The sequence below is a fragment of the Alosa alosa genome, chromosome 14, assembly GCF_017589495.1.
Source record: "Alosa alosa isolate M-15738 ecotype Scorff River chromosome 14, AALO_Geno_1.1, whole genome shotgun sequence".
In the NCBI taxonomy this organism is placed as follows: domain Eukaryota; kingdom Metazoa; phylum Chordata; class Actinopteri; order Clupeiformes; family Clupeidae; genus Alosa; species Alosa alosa.
The window spans coordinates 5,845,879-5,868,022 of NC_063202.1; the positions used below are offsets into that span (position 1 = coordinate 5,845,879).

At 47.9% G+C, this 22,144-nt stretch overlaps 1 protein-coding gene across 1 annotated transcript in view; it reads left to right on the top strand.

Moving 5' to 3' along the window:
- Nucleotides 1-22,144, top strand: part of elp4 (elongator acetyltransferase complex subunit 4) — a 60,354-nt gene that overhangs the window by 1,531 nt on the left and 36,679 nt on the right. Inside the window, 5 exon segments of the mRNA XM_048263057.1 lie at nucleotides 1,737-1,867; nucleotides 6,997-7,241; nucleotides 9,834-9,918; nucleotides 13,642-13,830; nucleotides 19,516-19,624. Of these exon segments, the coding sequence (XP_048119014.1) occupies nucleotides 1,737-1,867; nucleotides 6,997-7,241; nucleotides 9,834-9,918; nucleotides 13,642-13,830; nucleotides 19,516-19,624 (759 nt within the window).

Consider the following 22,144-nt stretch of genomic DNA (forward strand, 5'->3'; position numbering starts at 1 on the left):
GAAACACATCAATAAGAAAAGGGGGTGGGCGGGTGGTTGTGGTCGATTTTGCTGATGACAAATTGAGGAGCTGTGGTATTTCCTGGGCCGGTACTCATCAGTTGACCCCCGGAGTCTGTAGGTGAGGTGTGGGGAAGCGGGAGGAGACATTCCCAGGATGGCCGGGTTCCACCACACCCCCCACCCACCCATCATTATTGTGTGAGTGTGTTGCGCCAGAATGCAGACAGGCCTGTGGGACACACACCCCCTGAGCTGCCTCTGACAGGCAGCTCCACTGACAAGGTGGACAGGCATTTGTGATGTAATGTGTGTATGAGAAGCAGTGGTATGTGGGAAATGTCAGTCTTGGTGTGTGTCTGTGTGTGTTATTATGACCACCATGCAGCAAAGCTATAGGTCATATAGGTTTAGTCATAGACATTTTCTTCCAGATTTAAAATAAAAAAATATTTGGTGATTTTGTGTCAATGTTTCCCGGAAAACACTGAAAGACGTGGATGCACGAAAGCACGAGACTTGTTGGGCATGTAGCCCCACAAGGACGACACGGAACCATTGTTTTTCATTTTGATCCGTCTCCTCCCGCCCGACTGGACCCCCGAAAGGAGAGTAGGGTGGACACAGTTTTCTGTGAATATATTGAGAACCGTAGGGTCTAGGTAGACCACATTTTTTTTATTATTATGTTGGTCTCAAGGGGCCATGTAAACCCATCCCATAACCACTCATTTGATGTATAGCACCATCTAGTTAAAAATGCAAAAGCAGAAATTAGGTGTTGTAACCGCAGGTGTCTTTGGTTGACAGGGTCAAAACTGCACACAATTGGAGGTGTAGGACCATTCTGACACCCTCTGAAAGCATGCCAAGTTTTGTGGAATTCCGTTCATGGGGGGCCATACAATAAATGAATTTATGTCTAGATGTCCGGACACAGTTTTCTGTGAATATCTCGAGAACCGTAGGGCCTAAGATGACCAATTTTTGTTATTTTTTGTATGTTGGCCTCAGAGGGTAGAATTAAAGACTCTACATGTTCCTATAGCATAATCAGAGGGTGGAATTAAAGACTCTACATGTTTCTATAGCATAATCAGAGGGTGGAATTAAAGACTCTACATGTCCCTATAGCATAATCAGTGGGTGGAATTAAAGACTACATGTCCCTATAGCATAATCAGAGGGTGGAATTAAAGACTCTACATGTTCCTATAGCATAATCAGAGGGTGGAATCCTTTGTAGTAAAGATAGGCTAACACATATAATTAATTGCAGTGGCTTTATCTAATAAAGCTTGAGCATAGACCTTAGGGTGTCTCAAGGTGTTTTTGAACATGATCTCATGATCCCATTTAGGAGCCCTTCATCCCTGCCTGGTTGTATTACTGGGTAGTTGCATTACTGACAGACAGTAGGAGATGTATTTAGATCAGGTGGATGTCCTCTGAGCCATTATATGAATATATGTCATGTAGTGTGATTGCCATCAGAAGTGGCTCTTGGTCTTACCTAGGCTGCAACTCACACTACATCTAGGTGTTAGCATGTGGAAATGTGTTCCATTTCATCAGATTCCTGTCTGCCTGAGCTCTAAATGGATCTTGACTATGCCTATACCCCTCACTGCGAATCCCAGGCTAAAAGCCTCATCCCCATCTGTCAGTGGAACTAGTCCCGTGTACCTTTGTCTTGTATTTTTTTTCTTTGTCCTGAGACATCTTTCTTATTCCAGAGGAGGACCGATATGACAGCTACTCCCGCATGTTGCTCAAGTACTTCCTGGCAGAGGGAGTGGTGTGTGGGCACGAGCTCTTTGTGGCATCAGCTCAGGATCACCCAGATGAGATCCTACAGGTACCCTGTGTGTGTGTGTGTGTGTGTGTTCGTGTGTTCGTGTGTGTTCAATGCTTAATGAATGAGAATAGAATGTATTATTTTAGATAAGAATTTGTATGTGTGTGTTTGAGAGATAGGTTTGATCAGGATCATTTGACCATACAGACATTTCGGCATTTTTACTTTTTAAACATTTGTCTCCCTTCCCTCCGTTCCCAAAAGCTTTGTTCTGCATGTGATGGTGTGCAGCGATGCCTCTTTGTTCTGCTGGTGATGGTGTGCAGCGATGCCTCTTTGGTTATCTTGACCTCTTAAAGGGTTTCAAGTGCTCTGCTTTGCCACATTACTGATCAGGGTCATTGGCTCCTCTCAAATGCTTCCTATTCCCCATGTAAAACCTTTGCCCTAAATATGTTTATCCTCCCCTGTCTCTCCTTCTACCAGTCTTTCATTTCTCTCTCTTCCTCTCATTCCGGCTCCTTCAGTTTCTCTTGCACACTCACTTTCTCCCTTGCTTCCCTGCTCTCTCTCTCTCTCTCTCTCTCTCTCTCTCCCATCTCTCTCTCTCTCTCCCCCTCCCTCCTCTCCCCCTTGTGGGGGCCTTTCTCCTCTTCCTTTCATCTGTAGTCACAGTTATAAAGAGTGGGCCCCCGAGGGCCGCCTCAGGTGAGCGTGTGACCCGCTCGGGGGACTCACCTCCGCGCTCTAACAGGCGTTATCTTAATGACACCGGACAGGAGTGCGTCCAGCGCCGCCGCGTGATTGGCCCCCTGTCACACCGAGGTTAACGAGGGCCCTGCTGCCGCTCGCCAAAGGGAAAAAAAGAAAAAAAGGGAAAAAAAAGAATAACAGGCCCCCTTGCTAATTTAAGGTGTTATTATTTGGGAGTCAGTCACTTGTTTTTGTGTTATCGCCTGGGTTTGGTGAAGATTCTCTGGGGGTGTGTGTGTGTGTGTGTGTGTGTGTGTGTGCATGTGTGCAGCGGCTGCCTTGTCTTTCTCTTAATTTCATCTGGTTTCTTGAGTTGTTTTTTTTTCTCCCTGCCTCACCCACCTTGCTTGTTGCAGACAGCTTTGCTAGCACCGTGGGGCCTTGTGCAGATTTCCCCTCATTTGTAACAGACAGTACTCCGAGTGCCAGCCTAATTGATTTGTGTTTCACAGAGCGCCTTCAGGGACATCAGAATGGCACTTCTCTCACAAGCAAAACAATAATTACACCTGCTTTATAGTTTTCTCCAAAGCGCTATTGCATTTCCAAGCCATTGTTTGTGAAAATAGCTGTGATTATAATTGAACGTAAATATATAGGTTTTATGACAGCGTGTTAGGGCATGTATTTGAAATACTTTCATTGGGGGCCAAGCAGCGAAGCTTCACACTTATTTACGGACCTCTAAACCCAGCCATCTAGCAACAGGTCAAAATCTGGCCGAAAATTTAATCGCTGGGTCTAAAGTTATGAAATTTGGTTCACTGATTCAGCACTGTCCCATGATCACTCTCACCAATTTACAGAACTCTATGCCCAACACTCTAGCGCCACCAATGGGTCAAAACTGGATTGCATTAACGCATGTGAAGATTGAACGGTGCATCCGATTTTCACAAATCAGGCACTGTTGGAATCCCTGGACCGACCTAAGTTCAATGACTTCTATTACGTCACTTTCCGCCATATTGGATTTAGTCCAAACTCTACGAAAAGTTTCAGCGGTTACAAATTTCATCCGATTTTCACAGAACTTAGAGGAGATGATCTTCAGAGCGAGCCGCACAAACGATACTGGTCAGATTTTTAAATTTAATTTTTGTTTGCTCGTGACAGCCAATCAAATATGGCGATGAAGCCACCGAACAGGAAGTGGACTAACATCTCCGTGGCACTTTGAGTTCACTTAACAAAACTCGATACCATTAGTCACGACACTGTCCCAATCACTCACAGCAATTTTTATGCATATACATTGAACACTGGATGCTGGACATGCGTTCATGCGCGTGATCCTTGACTCTTTTGTCTGATTTCACAATTGAGGTAGTGTCTGTGTCCTTGGACCATTCCGAGTTCATCGACTCCTATCCCGTCACTCTCCGCCATATTGGATTTGGTCCAAACACTACTTAAAAGTTTCAGCGGTTACAAATTTCTTCCGATTTTCACAGAACTTGGCGGAGATGATCTTCAGACCGAGCCGCACAAACGATACTTGTCAGATTTTTTTAATTTCAAGTTTATTTGCCCGTGACAGCCAATCACACATGGCGACGATGCCGCCTAACAGGAAGTGGGCTGACATCTCGGCTATGCTTTAATGTATGAAGTCCAAACTTGGTACAGGGTATCTGATTGTGAGGACGCACTACAAAATTGGCATCATGTGGCCTCAAAGGGGCTGTAATACAGGAAGTGAGCTTGTATCTCAGCAACGCCGATTGTAAAAAAGTCCAAACTTGGTATAAGGACCTGTTACCTGATTATGATGACGACTAGGAAATTGGAATCATTTGGCCTCTATAGGGGGCGCTGCAATACAGGAAGTGAGCTCCTATCTTAGCAACGCTTTGATGTATGAAGTCCAAACTTGGTACAGGGACTTGGTACCTCATTGTGAGACACAGTAGGAAATTGGCATCATTTGGCCTCTATAGGGGCTGTAATACAAGAAGTGGGCTCATATCTCAGCAACGCCGTTGTATGAAGTCCAAACTTGATACATGGACATATTAGCTGATTGTGAGGACATGCAAGGAAAGTGGTCTCATTTGACCTCTAGGGGTGCTGTAATAAAGAAAGTGAGCTCACATCTCACCAACACTTTGGTGTATGAAGTCCAAACTTGGTAGAGGGACATGGTAGCTGATTGTGAGAACGCACAAGGACATTGGTGTAATTTGGTCTCTAGGGGCACTGTAACAAAGTAAATGACAAACTTGATACATGGACATATTAGCTGATTGTGAGGACATGCAAGGAAAGTGGTCTCATTTGACCTCTAGGGTGCTGTAATAAAGAAAGTGAGCTCACATCTCACCAACACTTTGGTGTATGAAGTCCAAACTTGATACATGGACATATTAGCTGATTGTGAGGACATGCAAGGAAAGTGGTCTCATTTGACCTCTAGGGTGCTGTAATAAAGAAAGTGAGCTCACATCTCACCAACACTTTGGTGTATGAAGTCCAAACTTGGTAGAGGGACATGGTAGCTGATTGTGAGGACATGCAAGGAAAGTGGTCTCATTTGACCTCTAGGGTGCTGTAATAAAGAAAGTGAGCTCACATCTCACCAACACTTTGGTGTATGAAGTCCAAACTTGATACATGGACATATTAGCTGATTGTGAGGACATGCAAGGAAAGTGGTCTCATTTGACCTCTAGGGTGCTGTAATAAAGAAAGTGAGCTCACATCTCACCAACACTTTGGTGTATGAAGTCCAAACTTGGTAGAGGGACATGGTAGCTGATTGTGAGGACATGCAAGGAAAGTGGTCTCATTTGACCTCTAGGGTGCTGTAATAAAGAAAGTGAGCTCACATCTCACCAACACTTTGGTGTATGAAGTCCAAACTTGATACATGGACATATTAGCTGATTGTGAGGACATGCAAGGAAAGTGGTCTCATTTGACCTCTAGGGTGCTGTAATAAAGAAAGTGAGCTCACATCTCACCAACACTTTGGTGTATGAAGTCCAAACTTGATACATGGACATATTAGCTGATTGTGAGGACATGCAAGGAAAGTGGTCTCATTTGACCTCTAGGGTGCTGTAATAAAGAAAGTGAGCTCACATCTCACCAACACTTTGGTGTATGAAGTCCAAACTTGATACATGGACATATTAGCTGATTGTGAGGACATGCAAGGAAAGTGGTCTCATTTGACCTCTAGGGTGCTGTAATAAAGAAAGTGAGCTCACATCTCACCAACACTTTGGTGTATGAAGTCCAAACTTGATACATGGACATATTAGCTGATTGTGAGGACATGCAAGGAAAGTGGTCTCATTTGACCTCTAGGGTGCTGTAATAAAGAAAGTGAGCTCACATCTCACCAACACTTTGGTGTATGAAGTCCAAACTTGATACATGGACATATTAGCTGATTGTGAGGACATGCAAGGAAAGTGGTCTCATTTGACCTCTAGGGTGCTGTAATAAAGAAAGTGAGCTCACATCTCACCAACACTTTGGTGTATGAAGTCCAAACTTGATACATGGACATATTAGCTGATTGTGAGGACATGCAAGGAAAGTGGTCTCATTTGACCTCTAGGGTGCTGTAATAAAGAAAGTGAGCTCACATCTCACCAACACTTTGGTGTATGAAGTCCAAACTTGATACATGGACATATTAGCTGATTGTGAGGACATGCAAGGAAAGTGGTCTCATTTGACCTCTAGGGTGCTGTAATAAAGAAAGTGCTGTCTCTCTCTGTCTATCCTGCTGTCTTTCTTTTTCTCATTCCATCTTGTCCGTCCCTTCCTCCCTCGCTCACAGTTTTTCTCCTCTTCCCATGTAGACACTTGCTGTCTGTCTTCCATTGCCCACCGATATAGAAACAATTCTACAACTTAACCCCCCCCCCTCCCCAAACAAAACCCCACCAGTTACCTTTACAAAGCACAAATAAACCCAGAGGAGGATTTGCATCCAAAATCAGAACCCCCTTCCCTGCTTATCCCTCCCTCTCGCCCAATCTCCTCCTCAATGAAGACATCAGATCAAAGTTCAGCCAGTCAAGGCCCATGCTGAAGTGTTAAGGGGGTCGACCTGATCGACCCACAAAGCAAGGATGAGCCCCGCTCGTCAGTTTATCCGGGAAGGTTGGGGCGCACACAGGGGGGTCACTGATCCCGATCAAGAGTAGATTAGTGACTCCGTTCACAATGGAACGCGTCAGCTCATTAGAAAATCTGCGCTGAAAAACTTTCCTTTTCAGCGCCGCGGAAAAACATCTGCCTCCGCTGAGGTCTGGTATACACAGGCACAAGTGCTTGTGCTCCTTAAAGAATCGTTAGGAACATTTTACTGATGCATTAGAGGAATTTGAACAAAAGGTAAACAAATGATAATTATAGCACTGAATAATTAATTCTAAGGCTACAGTCCAGGTGATCTCCTTTATCTCCCTAATACATCTGTACAACAGCCATACATTGAAGAGAAATGAAATGGCACCGCTCTAGAGCATCCGAGGCACATTTCAGTCGTAAAGCTGTTTCATGACCACGCTGACCCAAAAAATTAACTTTTCCAGACTGCCCTGGCGTCCTCTGCACGGTTTGGTCATTACTATGATGTCTCCAAGACGATGAGCCCGGACATGAGGCAGATGGCCAAATGCCACACGTTCTACCTCCCTGAACAGTCTCCAGATGATTCAACACCAACAAGGTACTCACCTACAACAATGACCAGGATAAGGTGCATTATAGTTTTTGTTAAGTGTACGTACGCGGTTGTGACTGAACATAAAACAGTTACTGGTTCTATGTTTGAATGCCTAACAAATGACAGTTGTGACCATTGTGGTATTCAAGCTGGTGTGACGTCTCCATCGTAAATGGACCTTAGTATCAGTGGAATGGGATTTGTGTTAAAGCTTTACAATGTTTAGTCAGCCAATACAGTTGCTGTAAAGCTGACGTCAGGCGTCGTGTGGTCGGCCAGTAGCCCTGCCTTGTGAAACGAAGAGTTTGAGGTTTGGTGATCCTAGTCAAACAGCGTGGCGCGTTTGATGTGGCTTTCGGGTTGTTAGTGTGGTCCGACCACAATGAGATGGAGAAGGATTCGGAAAACAATGTCTCTTTGCATTAGCGCACAAAACCCCAAACACGGTGGCCAGGCAAACAAGCCAATCTGGAGTTTGTCTTTTATGGGGGGGCTGGTGGCTGTATTTGTGCAAACAGAGCTCCTTCAAATGGCAGTATTTATCCTGGCGGCTACATTAGAGCTCCATAGTGAGTGGATGAGTGCCCCGCGCCACTGTTTGCACTGGCAGGTAAGTGTGTTCCTGTTCCTGCCATCTTCCGAGGACACCGGGGACGGACGCTCTTTCCACTGTCAGCCGCCAGTGATGGATGCTGCCGCTGCAATTGGTCAGATTCTGCTCACTGGATTCTGTCGCAACACCCCCCACACACACACACACACACACACACACACCACCCCCCAATCGCATCAGTTTATGGCAGCAGATGTCAGCCAAGACAATTAACCCAATTTGCAAAATGCAGGCAAAGAAAACAATATCCACTCCAAACGCCATAGTAGTTTTATGAAATGGAGTTAAAATATGTTTATCTGCATAATTACAGTCATTTTCACCCTTTTGCTCTGAATCCCAGGTGTCAGTCAGATGGACGGAGGGCCTGTTGTGAAGGAGGTGAATCCTTTCCCCCCTCGTGCGGTGACAAAAAACCCCCATGTTGCTTTCCGGCCTGTTAAGTCGCTCCGTTTCCCTGCGTTGAGTAATTGCCACAAATTGCTCTCCAGGTGACGTCGGAGCCTGTTGTTTAAAAAATGGAGAGTGAATGGCGTGTACGCCGACGCCTTCCCCGGGTGTGATCTTAATTAGCTCGCGCGCGCTAGCCATTATCCTCCACGGACAGCACCTTTAATCGAGCGCGCCTCTCCGTGGGGGCTGCTGCTGTAGGCATTCAGAGCCTCTCATGCACACAATGGCACTCTGAATCACCCCCCACCCTAACCCACACACACACACACACACACACACACAATCTCTCACCCCTGTTTCCTCCTACCCCACATGTCCGGTTCTGGAGGAGGTGAGGGAGGAAGCTGGTTTCTTTCTTTTTGGCTTGAAGAGGGAAAATCTAACCTCAGTCTCTTCCATGAGGTCAGAGGGGGGCTATTGTATACTGCAAGGCCAGAAGTTGTTGCCATCAGGCCCCCTTTTGTAGACGTGTGTATTTTTGTAAGTGTGTGTGTGTGTGTGTGTGTGTGTGTGTGTGTGTGTGTGTGTGTGTGTTTGTGTGTGTGTCTGTGTGTGTGTGTGTGCAAGCCTTATGACCTATCATTGGCCATGGGTCTGTTATTGTAGGGCTGAAACGGAATGCTCAATTGGCCGGTAATTGATGGATATCTGTGTGACTTGCTGGGCAACACAATAGGGATGTAGTCATTACCACGCTGCGTTCAGGCGAACTGGAAATACCAGTTCCAAATGAGAGGGTAATATTACACTAGGTGTGAAATCGGACCAGCAAATTGCCCTTTGCCCGAAGTCACATGTTACCCAATCAAGGATTAACCTGATGGCTCAAGACACCACATGAACGTACTTTCTTAAAGCATTGTTCCAGGTGAATGTAAAAATTGTGAAATGAGTCGAGTAACACGTTACTGGCGTTCAGTTGCTGTGGAAGAGGGAAGCCTTGAAGGTGTAGTTGCAAGGCTGTAATCATAGAGCAATCCGTCCAAGTCCTCGAAAGCGTGAGGGTGGGACGAGCGCACCGATCGCTCCGCAAACGGTGCACATCTTACCCCTGAGTGCACACGGAAAGCGCTGTGTCACCCCGATGAGAGCCATCGCCCCGTTAAGGCCCGTCTAGGGTTCGCCGTCAGCACAGTGGCACCTGAGCCGCAGGGCAGGGGGGAGCTGACGAGGGACGCCAGAGGACGTTAATTAATGAACCGCTCTTTTTAATTTATCATTTCATCTGCTCAAGTGGCCACGACAAACAACAGGCTTGTCTCCCTCATCGTTCTCTTCACAGGAGTCATAGGAACCTTTAATCAGGGTCACGTCTCAAGTTGTGTGTGTCAGGACATTTAGGCTCTGTTGTGTGTGTGTGTGTGTGTGTGTGTGTGTGTGTGCGTGTGTGTGTGTGTGTGCGTGTGTGTTTTTTTAAGTACAGTCATAGTGGGCACAAATTGTTTTTGAAGCATCTTCTGTTTTGGAGTCATTTGTGTTGTTATTGCAGAGTCCCCCTGACTTGTGCTCTTTCTCCCACTGCTGCCCAGTGCCATGAGCGAGGCCTACTCCTCTCTGCTGAAGTCCATCCAGAGGGTCATCCATCAGCAGGGCTTTGACGGCTCTGCTCCACAGGTGGGTGTTGTACTGCTCTAAGCCCAATTACAGTCATTCATTAGATTACAGAATAAGCAGCAAGAGGATCTACTGAGAATAGAACAAAATATTGTAGGAATTGGCATTTTGGCAGTGTTGTGGGAAAGCTAGAAAAACTGTGCACACTGAAGATCTGCCTGAGGTGCTGGGTACAGGTAATGATAAATGAGAAAAACTGTAAGAATATCTGTACACTGTACTTTTATTCTTCCAAAAGCATTTAACATAGAATGTTCCAACCACTTATGTTATCATCTGCTGAATGATGTTTTTGGGACACAAATGAATATGATGCTTCCTGGGCAGACTGGGCAGCTTCCTGGGCATGAATTCAGTGTTGAGCTCACACTTCCCTCTGACACATCTACCCCATACTGCCAGTGTAGTTACTGCCACTGCTGTCCTGCACTCTTCTCCTTCTTCTTATGTCTTCATCCCTCCATCCCTGTGCCATGCTCAGCCCTGTGGGGATGGGAGATGAGAGATGGAGGGCTGGGGGCATCCCCTGGGTCCTGCCTCCTCCTCAGAGCTGAGTGGAGCAGTGGTGTAGGCCTCCATCAGCTCTGTTGTAAACAAACACACACACACACAACCTCACACAAACAGAGAGACACACACTGGGAGCAATATGCCTGCAGCCTGCTCGTAATCATTAGCCCTTCCTGAGGAGTCAGAGTGCCCCAAGAGAGCCTCCCTCGCTATTTCCCTGAACACCGTCACTCCGGTAGTGACCACTGGGACTGACCCTCCAGAGAGACGGCCCAGCCTCACACACACACACACACACACACACACACACAAACACACACAGCCCATTCTCCATACGCACACACACAGCCCACTCGCCATACGCACGCGTTACACACAGCCAACTCTCCACACACACACAACACACAGCACACACGCACACATACACAGTTTTGAAAAGTTACACACACACACACTCAATACAACATGTTATTAGCAATTGCGTGGTTACGCTAATTAATTACTTTCTGCACACATGTAAATTCGGGCCAAAAACGTAGTAAATAACTGAGATGAAAGTTGTTTAATTAAGAACTCAAGGACAGTGAGTCAGACAGTGTGTGTTTGTGTATGTTTGTGTGTGTGTGTGAGAGAGAGATTTGATTAAGCCTGTCCCATACACACTGGTTGTTCGCATCTTCTCACCCTTGTCGCCCTCGCTAGCTGTCACTCACCGTCCGGATTAAGTGGCTGACATCATCAAAGCGAGCCATGCTCTGACGTGCTTTTGGCAGGCCAGCGGAATGCCCCGCGGCCCAGAGGAGAACATGGGCACAGACACAAGAATCTCCTGAATGAGCGCTCGCAACACACCAGTGCACAGCCCGGTGTTTACATTGGGGGGATTTGTGCTCCGTGACTGTGTGTGTGTTTGTGTGTGTGTGGGTGTGTGTGTGTGTGCGTATGCGTGCGTCAGACAGGCCTGAATGTACTTGTGACTCTCTGACTATCACTGTTTGAGTATGTTTGTGTGTGTGTGTGTGTGTGTGTGTGTGTGTGTGTGTGTGTGTGTGTGTGTGTGTGTGTGTGTGTGTGTGTGTGTGTGTGTGTGTGTGTGTGTGTGTGTGTGTATACATCCTCTCACTCTCAAACAGTTGTAAAAAGGCTACAGCAACAAATAACTTTTAAGTCATTCCACCATTACTAGTGATGATCTTAATCTTGAGTTCTTGATGGACTCAGTTTCAGTAGTGATGAGGGCCCTCGTGCTGAGAGAGAGAGAGAGAGAGAGAGAGAGAGAGAGAGAGGCTGCTGCTACTACTCCCTGACCACTCGTTGTGAGTCCTAGTGCATGTTTAGATGGCAGTGGTGGAGAGTGGTACTCTATAATCTGTGAGGAGCAGGCGTGCTGCTCTTGCTGTTAGCTTTTGGGGCGTCACGAGGGAAGGTTCACAGAGGTGGATTCCTCAGGGGTTTTTTTTTTTTTTCATGTTGTCATGGTAATAGGCATGATGCCACACTCATTCCCACGCTGACTGCCCTATGGCCTTGTAGCTCTTAGCACCGAAAGCTAACATCACACACACACACACACACCTCAAAAGAAAGAAAAGAGTGACAAGGGAGGAGAATAATGAAAGGGAACAAATGAAGAGAAAAGGAAAATGATGAACGTTGGTTCACGAGAAGAAAGAACGAAAGACGGATATAGAGAGGGGAACGAGGAAGAGGATTGTAGAGGAACACCCTCTTCTTGGGAAATGTTTTTGGCGAGGACTTGCAGGAGCGCTGGACTCGCACTATAACAATGAGGTTTATTTTTGTTAGATGCTGATGATTGGCAAACACCTCGAGGGGTTTGAGTCAGCAGTGCAGTGGACGAGCCCCAAGGGACGACTAACACAGCTCTGCCCGGTCACCGCTCTCCATACAGGGAGTTTATGAAACACACTGCGGCTCGCGCAGGAGCTTGCAAAAGTCAAGCTTGTAAACCGGCACAGAATGCTGAATTGGTCACATTTATGCTGAGTTTTTGGATAAGCGGCACAGAAGTAGGAATGAGATGATGAATGGGATGAACACTATGAACAGACTCCTAAACAGACTCCCCCCTGAAGACCAATAATGGTGAAAACTTCAGAGTGGAATCAAGTCATGCCAGAGGCTCCTTAGAGACCCTACAGTGGAGCACTCAGATGGCAGTGTTCCCAGCAGAGAGACTTGTGCAGGTCAGACACTCTGGTAGTCATTGTAGGCATTGGAGGGGGAGAGGAGAGGGCACAAGCCTTACCCAGGCCCTCTTGGCCAGCAATGGCCGAACCCGTGCCAAGAATGCGCTGGCTCCCACGCCAGTAGACATTTTGGCTCTTTGGTTGACAGGTTCTTTGTGGCTCTGTCAGGCGCGGGTCCTGATTGGTCGGTGGCGTCCAATCACGTTTGACCGCAGTGTTCCGATTAACCGTGTTGTTGAATGGGCTCGGCTGGCCTGGTTGTTTGGGAGGGTCAAGTTGTTGGAGTGCTGAGTGACCTTGACTCACAGACAATGGGCTCCACTCACCCACTGATGAAGTTATACAGTGATGCCACTCAATGTTCAGATGCCCCCCAGAAATTACAAATTATTTTCAGATAAATAAAATTAATAATGGAAAAAAAATATGATATTTATGTAAAAATAAGTTATATTTAAAAAAAATAACTTCAGGAAAATGGAATTTGAACTGTAGATTAGGAATTTGTGGAAGTAGCATTATTTTCCCAATTTTAATGGCTTGTTCTTTTCATTCATACTTTTTTACTTACTTATTTAAGTACCCATAACATTTTTACTTACTTAATCTTAGTAATAATCTTGGATCATAATCATAATCTTATTTAGAGAAAAAAATAAATAAATAAATACAAATAAAAAAACAAATAAAAAATCCTCCCTGAATATTACATTATAAATTCAGAATGTGTACTGTCTACATATAATGATCAAACTGGTTATGGGCAAAACAAAAGGATTAGGGAATTCTCAGTGGTCTCCCTTTGTCCTCAAAGTAATGTTTGTGCCAATGTGGTGTATGGTGACACTCTATGTGTGTGTGTGTGTGTGTGTGAGTTACATGTCTTGTTTGTTTGTTGTTGTGGTTTCTGTATGTGTGTATGTGTGTGTGTGTTTGACAGTCTAAGGTGCGTAACATCTTTTTTGTTTGTTGTTCTGTGTGTGTGTGTGTGTGTGTCTGATAGTCTAAGATGCGTAACGTCCTGCGACTGGGCCTTCACTCTCTGGGCTCGGTGCTGTGGGGCGACGACCTGTTCTGCCGAGAGAGCCCCACCCACAGCCACTCCCTCACCACCTTCCTGTACGCACTCCGAGCCCTGCTGCGCTCCTCGCTCTCCGTCGCCATGGTCACCGTTCCCTCTCACCTCATACAGGTACGTATGGTCAATCCGCTCTCATGTCACACGATGTATGAGATGCTTGATACTACTACATTAACAAATCAAACCAACACACAAACAAATGGACATGGGTCAAAACGTGACCTCCTTGGCGATAGATTTGTTACAGATCCACTGAGCTTGCTGGAGATTTGACTGAGTGCTGTGCTAGTTATTCATTGCAGGGTGTATATGAGGCATGATGCAGGCTCCATTGCTGTGGTTTGGGCCCTTGATCCTGCCCGGAGGAAGGCCACCACTGCCACTCTGTAAGGTGGGGTGAGGATAGGATTGGGGCGCTCAGTGTGTCTGTGTGTGTCTGTGTGTGTGTGTGTGTGAGAGTGTGTGTGAGTGAGACTTGGACATTGATGGCAATGATAGTTTGAAGAATATCTACTCATACTGTTGAGATGGAGAGATGGCTCTACCCAAACCATAGGGCAGTGTTTCTGTGGCCTCTGGGTTTTTACTGCAGTTTGATTTCAAAGCCAAGGGCTGTAACCATGAGCAACTCATCCCTCCAGCCCCCCCATGTGAACATGTACTAAAACATGTTTTTTTGCATATTTTGTTAGTGTCTGAGTGTGTACAAACTGTGTGTGTGTGTGTGTGCATGCGTGTATGTGCGTGACCGTGTAGAAAGTGTGTGTGAGCGTTTGTGTGTATGTGAGCGTGAGTGTGTATAGGGGGTTGGGAGAGCGTGTAACCGCCCAGCCTGGGCCTGCCCCTCTCGGCCCCACTCCTCTGCTGGGGCCCACTGGCAGAGCGGGGTCATCTGTCGGGGCACATGGCACGCTGTGGCACCACAGGGCCTCCACAGACCCAGCGGAGCCTTCCCCTCTCCCCCTCTCCATCCACTCACCTCCTCCTGCCCTCTCACCTGGGCCTCCTCCCCTGCCCCCCTCACCTCTTCTTTTCCCCTCATATTTGTTTCCTCCTTAACCATCCCCCTCACTCCCTCACCTCCTCTCCTATTTTCCTCCTCTCTATTTGCCTCCACTATCCTTCCTCGCCTCCTCTCCCCAGGCCAATCCCTCCCTCTCTCACCCCTCTCTCCTCCCTCACAGCCTCCTCCCTCACAGCCTGCCTCCAGAACCCTCCTCCCCTCCCTCCCCTTCCCTCTCCTTGTTGCTCCATCTACCCCCTTCCCCTCCCCATCCATCTCCAGCGTGCCCTCTGACCCCCATAAGCCCCTATAATTACCCCTCATGCCCACGCCGGGGTCACGCAGGTCCCAGCGATGAGGGGTCATCCTGACTGGCAGGGAGGCATTTAAGTGTAGAAGGTGAAAGGTGTGGACTCTCAGAGGAGATGGTCCTTCTTACACGTTTGATTTGAAGACCATAAGCTGTATATAACTGTATAGTAGGCCATCATGTTTATCCATTTATGCATTAGATGTCTGGCATTTGACAGACATATGTATTGGAAATGACATCATCCAGCATATTTAGGGGCTGAATTTGGTTGGTGTTCTGGGTCAGTTTTCTCAGTTTCGTTATCATGCAGTATCCAATGTGCATTAGGGTTTGAACCAATGACCTTTCTCTGTCGCGCTCTATACTCTCCTGGCGTCCCATACTACGCTAATGACTGACCAAAGTGTTTTTTTTTTACATTGTGAGTCCCTGCCTCCATTTTTACTCAATCATGCTGGATCCCCTGAGGTCCCGGCAGCCTGTGGGATGATAAAAAGTGATAAAGGCGTGGCCGGGCCATGCATTTTTAACCAGGCTGCGCCGGCCAGCAGCGGGCTCCCTAAAAGCCTCTCCAACGAGCCTGACGAGGAGTCACAACCCACCTGAAACTTTAATCAAGGGGGCCCTGTGCTCAGGCAGCCACACAGACCGCCGCCACCACCACCACCACCACCACCACTGCTGCCACCACCACTGCCACCATGAGCCACCCTGTCCCACCCCCCCCCATAGAAGTGAACCCCTCCCCGTCCCCATCCCACCACAGGAACCTTCAAAACACTGGCCAACCAAATGCTGACCCTGGTTGGGGATGGCCAACTGAACAGCTGTCCCAGGAAACGCAGGCCAACTCCCCAGGCCTCACAATGGCCAAACTAGAGAGAGAGAGAGAGAGAGAGAGACTGATCAAGAAGTTATGTTTTTATTCAACATTTTTCCAATGTTATATCCATAGGCCTGATTAAATCTATCCCTTGCCAGAGAAGCATGATGAACACAACACAGTATTTTATTGGGTGTTTGCCATGACGTAATTGGCTCATTTTTGCTTTGTGATGAAAGCCCCAAATGAAGTCTGACCTCAGGTTAGTTCCCACTAAGGTTAACCGAGTTCAAATACATGTAACATTCTCAGGTCTTTATCAATAATGAATCACATTGAGAAACACATTGTGTTAAGCCTGAAATAAGGATCCCATTGGAATCAGGGTCCTGTGTTTAACCCCATTCCATTTGCCAACACCGCAAGCCTCGGCTATTCGCATTGAATCACAAAACAACTGATCCTCCACCATGTCAGATGCCACCCCTTACACAAGGCCTCCGCAGGCCTGTGATAGTTCAGTATCAGGGCTCCGGTCTGCTCAATACTGCATGCAGAGTGTGGCTTTGCTTTGCTTTGCTCTGCCACATGTGTGAAGTGCCTGTGCTGCATGTGTGAATGCACTGAGCCAGTCCCCCCCCCCACGTGCGTTGGTTTCTGGTTCGGCTCTGTCTCACCCTCACGCATGTTGTTCGGAGATGAATAATTTCCCTCCCCAAATAGTGACCCTGGCTTTAATTCTGTCGGCGAGGACTGACCTCACATGTCCTCTAAGTGGCTGCAAGAGTGGAGAGAGGCCCTCCTGAATGAGGCTCGACCAAAAAAAAAACTAGGGCAAAAACGAGAGTAGTGCAAGGGAGGGAGATGGGGTGGGGTGTGTGTGTGTGGGGGTGGGGTGGGGTGGGGTGGGGGGTGTGTGTGTGGGGGGGGGCAGGGGAAAGAAAAGACATGCGGCATGAAAACTGCATTAGACCTCGGCAGCCACCACAGAAAAGGGGGGCATGTGAAATATTAAAGAGTGGTGCAGGGATTAATTTTTCAAGGAGGCTTTTCTTTCTCCCTTTCTTCTTTTCCTCTCTCCTGTGTCATCAGCTGCTCACTCTCTCTCTCTCTCTCTCTCTCTATTCCTCTCTCTCTCTCACTCTCTCTCTCTCTCTCTCTCTCTCTTCTCTCTTCTCTCTATTCCTCCTCTTCTTTTCTCTCTCTCTTCTCTATTCCTCTCTCTCCTCTGTTCCTCTCTCTCTCCTATTTCCTCTCTCCTATTCTCTCTCTCATCTCTCTCTCTCTATTCCTCTCTCTCTCTCTCTCTCTCTCTCTCTCTCTCTCTATTCCTCTCTCTCTCTCTCTCTCTCTCTTTCACTCTCTCTCTCTCTCTCTCTCTCCCTGGCACTCCCACTCTTGGCTGCCTGTGCTATGTCATTTCCAGTAGGGGGAGCTCTGCACTACCTTGCATCCCCCCTCCCTTTTCCAGCTCCATCCCTTCCTTCTTTCTCTCTCTTTATCCCTCTCTCTTTTCCTGTCATCCCCCACCTCCCTGCCTTCTTGTCCCCTTTGCCTTGGTATGAGTCCTCTTTCCATCTGTCTTGAATGTGTGTGTGCAACTTGTTTGCCTCCGAGTGTGTGTAGTTGTGTGTGTGTGTGTGTGTGTGTGTGTGTGTGTGTGTGTGTACATTTTCTGTGTGTGTTTGTCTAGATGTGACTTGTCCCTCCATATCACTGGGACAGGGAGGAGACAGGCTGTTTGTATTATTTTGAGCGCCTTATTCCATTCTCACTTCATACTTGTCCCTGTCCGAATCCCACAGACTCGTACGGATCAGTTACGAACAGTTACATGAGTAGGAATATCAAATGAAATGTTTTTATTCTGTGCTGGGTGCTTTAACTTCATTGGTAACCTGATTAGATATTAAGTGTAGCATGCCATGCACATTCATGACTTCATTCACAAGATGAGCACATCGCTTGGCCGGTGAGCTGGGAGCTTTTTGAAACGTCGCTGAGGAGGTTTGTCCAGATTTGGGCCGTATGGCGACACTCCATGAGCCGTGCAGCGGGAGGCAGGGACAGATTTCAGACCGTGTGGAAGTCAGCGCGTCTCTCTCTCTCTCTCTCTCTCTCTCTCTCTCTGTGAACAATGAGACCCAGTGTGTGTGTCACCATGCTTGGATACAGACTGGCTTTTTGCGGACGGTCCTATCACAGTCCATCCCGTGCAGTAACAGTAGTAACTAGTTTAATCAGCCGCCATGTATATTTTCTGTGTTCTTGTACTTTACACGTTATGTCAGTGCTGACAGGTGCTCCTGTGTGCTTTGTTTTCTTTTTGAAATGTCTGTAAACTCTTATGCACTCCAGTCTGGTGAGGTGTCTGAGTCACTCCCCAGTTTGGTCATGCTCATACACACACACACACACACACACACACACACACACAAACATGGTACACTCACACACACACACACACACACACACACACACACACACACGCGGCGCAAAAAACCTGCCTTACACACTGGCGACACACAAACACGTACACTAGAGACACGACACAAACACAAAACACAAACACACACACACACACACCTGCCTTTTTGCAGCACACAAATGCACACACACACACACACACGGTACACTCACAGTCCTCTCACTCTGCCCGTAACCCACTGGCTCCCATGTCAGCACCAGGGGGGGTGTGAGGGAGGTGGGGAGCCTCTTCCAGTAAATATGACTCGCTCAGGGGCCCACAGAAAGGTCCCCCTGATGGCCTGGTGGTGGTGATGCCCTGGCGGTGGTGGTGATGGTTGGTGACGGCCGGCGCTGACCGCGTCTGTCCACGTGGCACTGGCATGCAGGTGAAGGCGGGCGCTGGGGTGTCGGGGGGCGTGTGGCAGCACTTTCCGTGGGCGTAGGGGCACTGGCATGCGTGGTGGCCCGTGGTCGCGGCTTGGTGGTGTGGCGGTGTATTGGCGTGGCCTGAGCTGGCGGAACGTGAAGCCCGGGCAGCTCGTAATTCTCGCTGAACTCGGGGGAGCTACTGATGACCTAATTTAATTTCAGCAGCCCGGGAGCAGCCGCCGCCTCGTCAGGAGGCCTTTAATTACCTGAGCCCGGCTCCTCCCAGCCAGCATCTCTCTCTCTCCCCCTCTCTCTCTCTCCCTCCCTCTCTCTCTCTCTTTCTTCATCTTAGTCTCTCAATCTCCCTCCATCATCTCTCTCTCTCCCTCTCTCTCTCCCTCCCTCTGTCTCTCTCACTCTCTATCTTTATCTCTTTTCTCTCTCTCTCTCTCTCTTTCTTCATCTTAGTCTCTTAATCTCCCTCCATCCTCTCTTTCTCTCCCTCTGTCTCTCTCACTCCATCTTTATCTCTCTCTCTCCTTCTCTCCTTTCACTATATCTCTCTTTTTCTTCTCTTTCTTTGGGCTTTCTCAGGATCCTGGGATGTTGGCATCAGTCCCTCAAGCCCCTCCATAGTTTAGCATGCATCTCGCCTACTCCACGTTTTCTTATTTATTTGTGGTTTACAGACACACACACACACACACACACACACACACACACACATACACACACACACACACACGCCTCCTGTCATCCTCAAACAAATCTCTCTCTCTCTCTCTTTCTGTCTGTCTGTCTGTCTCTCCCTTCTTACAGAGCCGAGTGCTAATGGGCCGTATAACCCGACTCAGCGACACGGCCATCGCTTTGGAATCATTCAGAGGCTCCGAGAAGGAGACCAACCCACTCTACAAAGACTACCATGGTGAGAGAGCACACACACACACACACCCCTCACACCTTATCCCCCTCTTTTTTTCTTCCCTCAGTGTCATTCTGCCTTTCACACACACCTGCTCTCCTCTCCTATGTCTCCTGTTCTATTCTCCCTGTGCATACTCATCCAGACCACACAGACACAGACACAGAAGAGCGATGTCTTTTCAAATGTAGCCTGAATATTACAGGGTGTGTATATTAAAATTGAGCCCTCACTCTCTCATAAACACATAAACACATAAACACAGGAGCCTCACTCTCTCTCTCTTTTGTTTCCTTCTCTCTCTGTCAGTGGTCACACACACACACACACACCACACACTCTCTCTCTCTCTCTCTCTCTCTCTCTCTCTCTCTCTTGCTCTTTTTCCCTTTCTCCCCCTTTCTCTCTCTAACACACTCACACACACACACACACACACGCACACACAGACACTCTCACCCTCAGACACACACACACACACACACACACACACACACACGCAGAGGGAAAAGTGCATTAGTTCTGTGGAGGAAACAGGGTGGACCCCTCGCTGGCTGTCAGGTCGTGTTAGCGTGAGGCTGCTCAATCAGACGTGCTCCTTGGCAGACAGGCCGGGGGGGATTCAGCTGCCACTGCGCTGCGCTCCACCCTGCCCCCCACCCCCACCGCCGCTCCAACCCCCCCACCCACGGGCATCCATCAGGCTCCCATAGGCCCTGCCAGGCCAGGGAATCAATTTTTTTTCCCCTCCTTCTTTTTCTCGAGCGAAGCACACAGAGACCTCCACCACCACTGCTGCTATAAACAGCATTTCCAGCCCAGGCGAGGAAGTCGATTCTGAATGCTGAGAAAACTAGAGGAGAGGAGAGGAGAGTGGAGATTGCTGAGTGGATCACCTACTATGTGTGCTAATGCTTCTTCCTCTCTCTCTCTCTCTCTCTCTCTCTCACTCCTTCACACTCTGGGTTACTAACTCTCTCTCACTCTTTCACACTCCAGGTTACTATCTCTCTCTCTCTCTCTTTCTTTCTCTCTCTCTCTCTCTCTCTCTCTCTCTCTCTCTCTCTTTCTTTCTCTCTCTCTCTCTCTCCATCACTATCTTATTTACTCCTCCATCTCTTTTCCTTCTCATACACTCCTACTTTCGACTTCCTCATTTCCATCTTATTCATCCCTCCCTTCCTCCTCCTCTCCTCCTCCTCCTCTCCTCATCTCTCTCTCTCTCTCTCTCTCTTCCACACACAGCTCCTTATTCTTCCCTGGCTAATGTGATGTCTTTTTTCCGCAGCACACTCCTTCCGCAGCCCCAGTTTAAAAGCTCCCTTTTCATCTTCACCTCATCTCGACTCTCAGTCCTGCCAACAGCGCACAGTGCTCTCCCCTCTCCTTTGACTCAACCATACTTATATCTCAGTTCCATCGATTCACCCAATCTCAAACATATTTTCAGAAACGTGTTAATTTACTGTCGTCACTGATCGTGCGAGTAGCGCTCAGTCTCGTTGTCTTTGCCGCTCGGGCTATTGATTTCTCTCCGGCATTCACAGTTTGGGGTATATTCCATTAGTGTTCCACCATAAGGCCTATAGACACAATGGTGGGGGGGGGGAGGTCCAGTAGGCCACTCTTTTCTTCTCATGGTGCGTCTGCAGCACAAAGCATGCTGGGAGTCCTGTCACAGCGAATCAGGCAGGGCAGAGTCAGCCTAGCGCACACAGAAGCCCCGGCACTATACTGCTCTCACAACCAGGCTTTTTCCACACACACACACACACACCACGTGCACATGCTCACACACACACACACACACACACTTTCGCCACCCAGGGAGACGCTCCCTTACACACACACATACACACACACACACCACGTGCACATGCTCACACACACACACACACACACACACACACACACTCGCACACGGGAGACACTCTAGCACACACACATACACACACACATCTGCTCTAACCCCGCCTCTTTCTCTTTTCTTTTCTCCCTCTCCTCCTTTCTTTCTCTCCCTCCCTTTCTGTCTCTCTCACACACACACACACACACACTCTGTTTCAGTGTTCTTATTGCATCTGTAATTCTACATTTAAAAGACACTTATTTGTGAGGTGGGGGGGTGGGGTTACTTTTGCTTTTTTCCTCTTTGATGCTGCTGACTGACCCCATTTTACCCCATCTCTCCTCTAGCATTCTCTCTCTCTCCCTCCCTCCCTCTCTCCCTCTCTCTCTTTATCTCTCTCTCTCCCTCTCTCTCTTGCACGCTCTCTCTCCCTCTCTTTCTCTCTCTCTCCCCCTCTAAGTTTGTTTCTGTCCCTCCTGCTCACACGCACACTCGCATCCTCTCTTTTGCTCTCCTTCTCTATCTCCCTCCTCCCTCTCTCCCTCCCTCCTCCCTCCCTTCCTCTTTAGACTCTGTGTTTTGGTTTCTGCCCAATGGTGCAGTTAATAAAATGACCATAATGCTCAGCTCCAGTGTCTAGCGTGGAACATGATAGCCTGATGTGTTTACAGCCA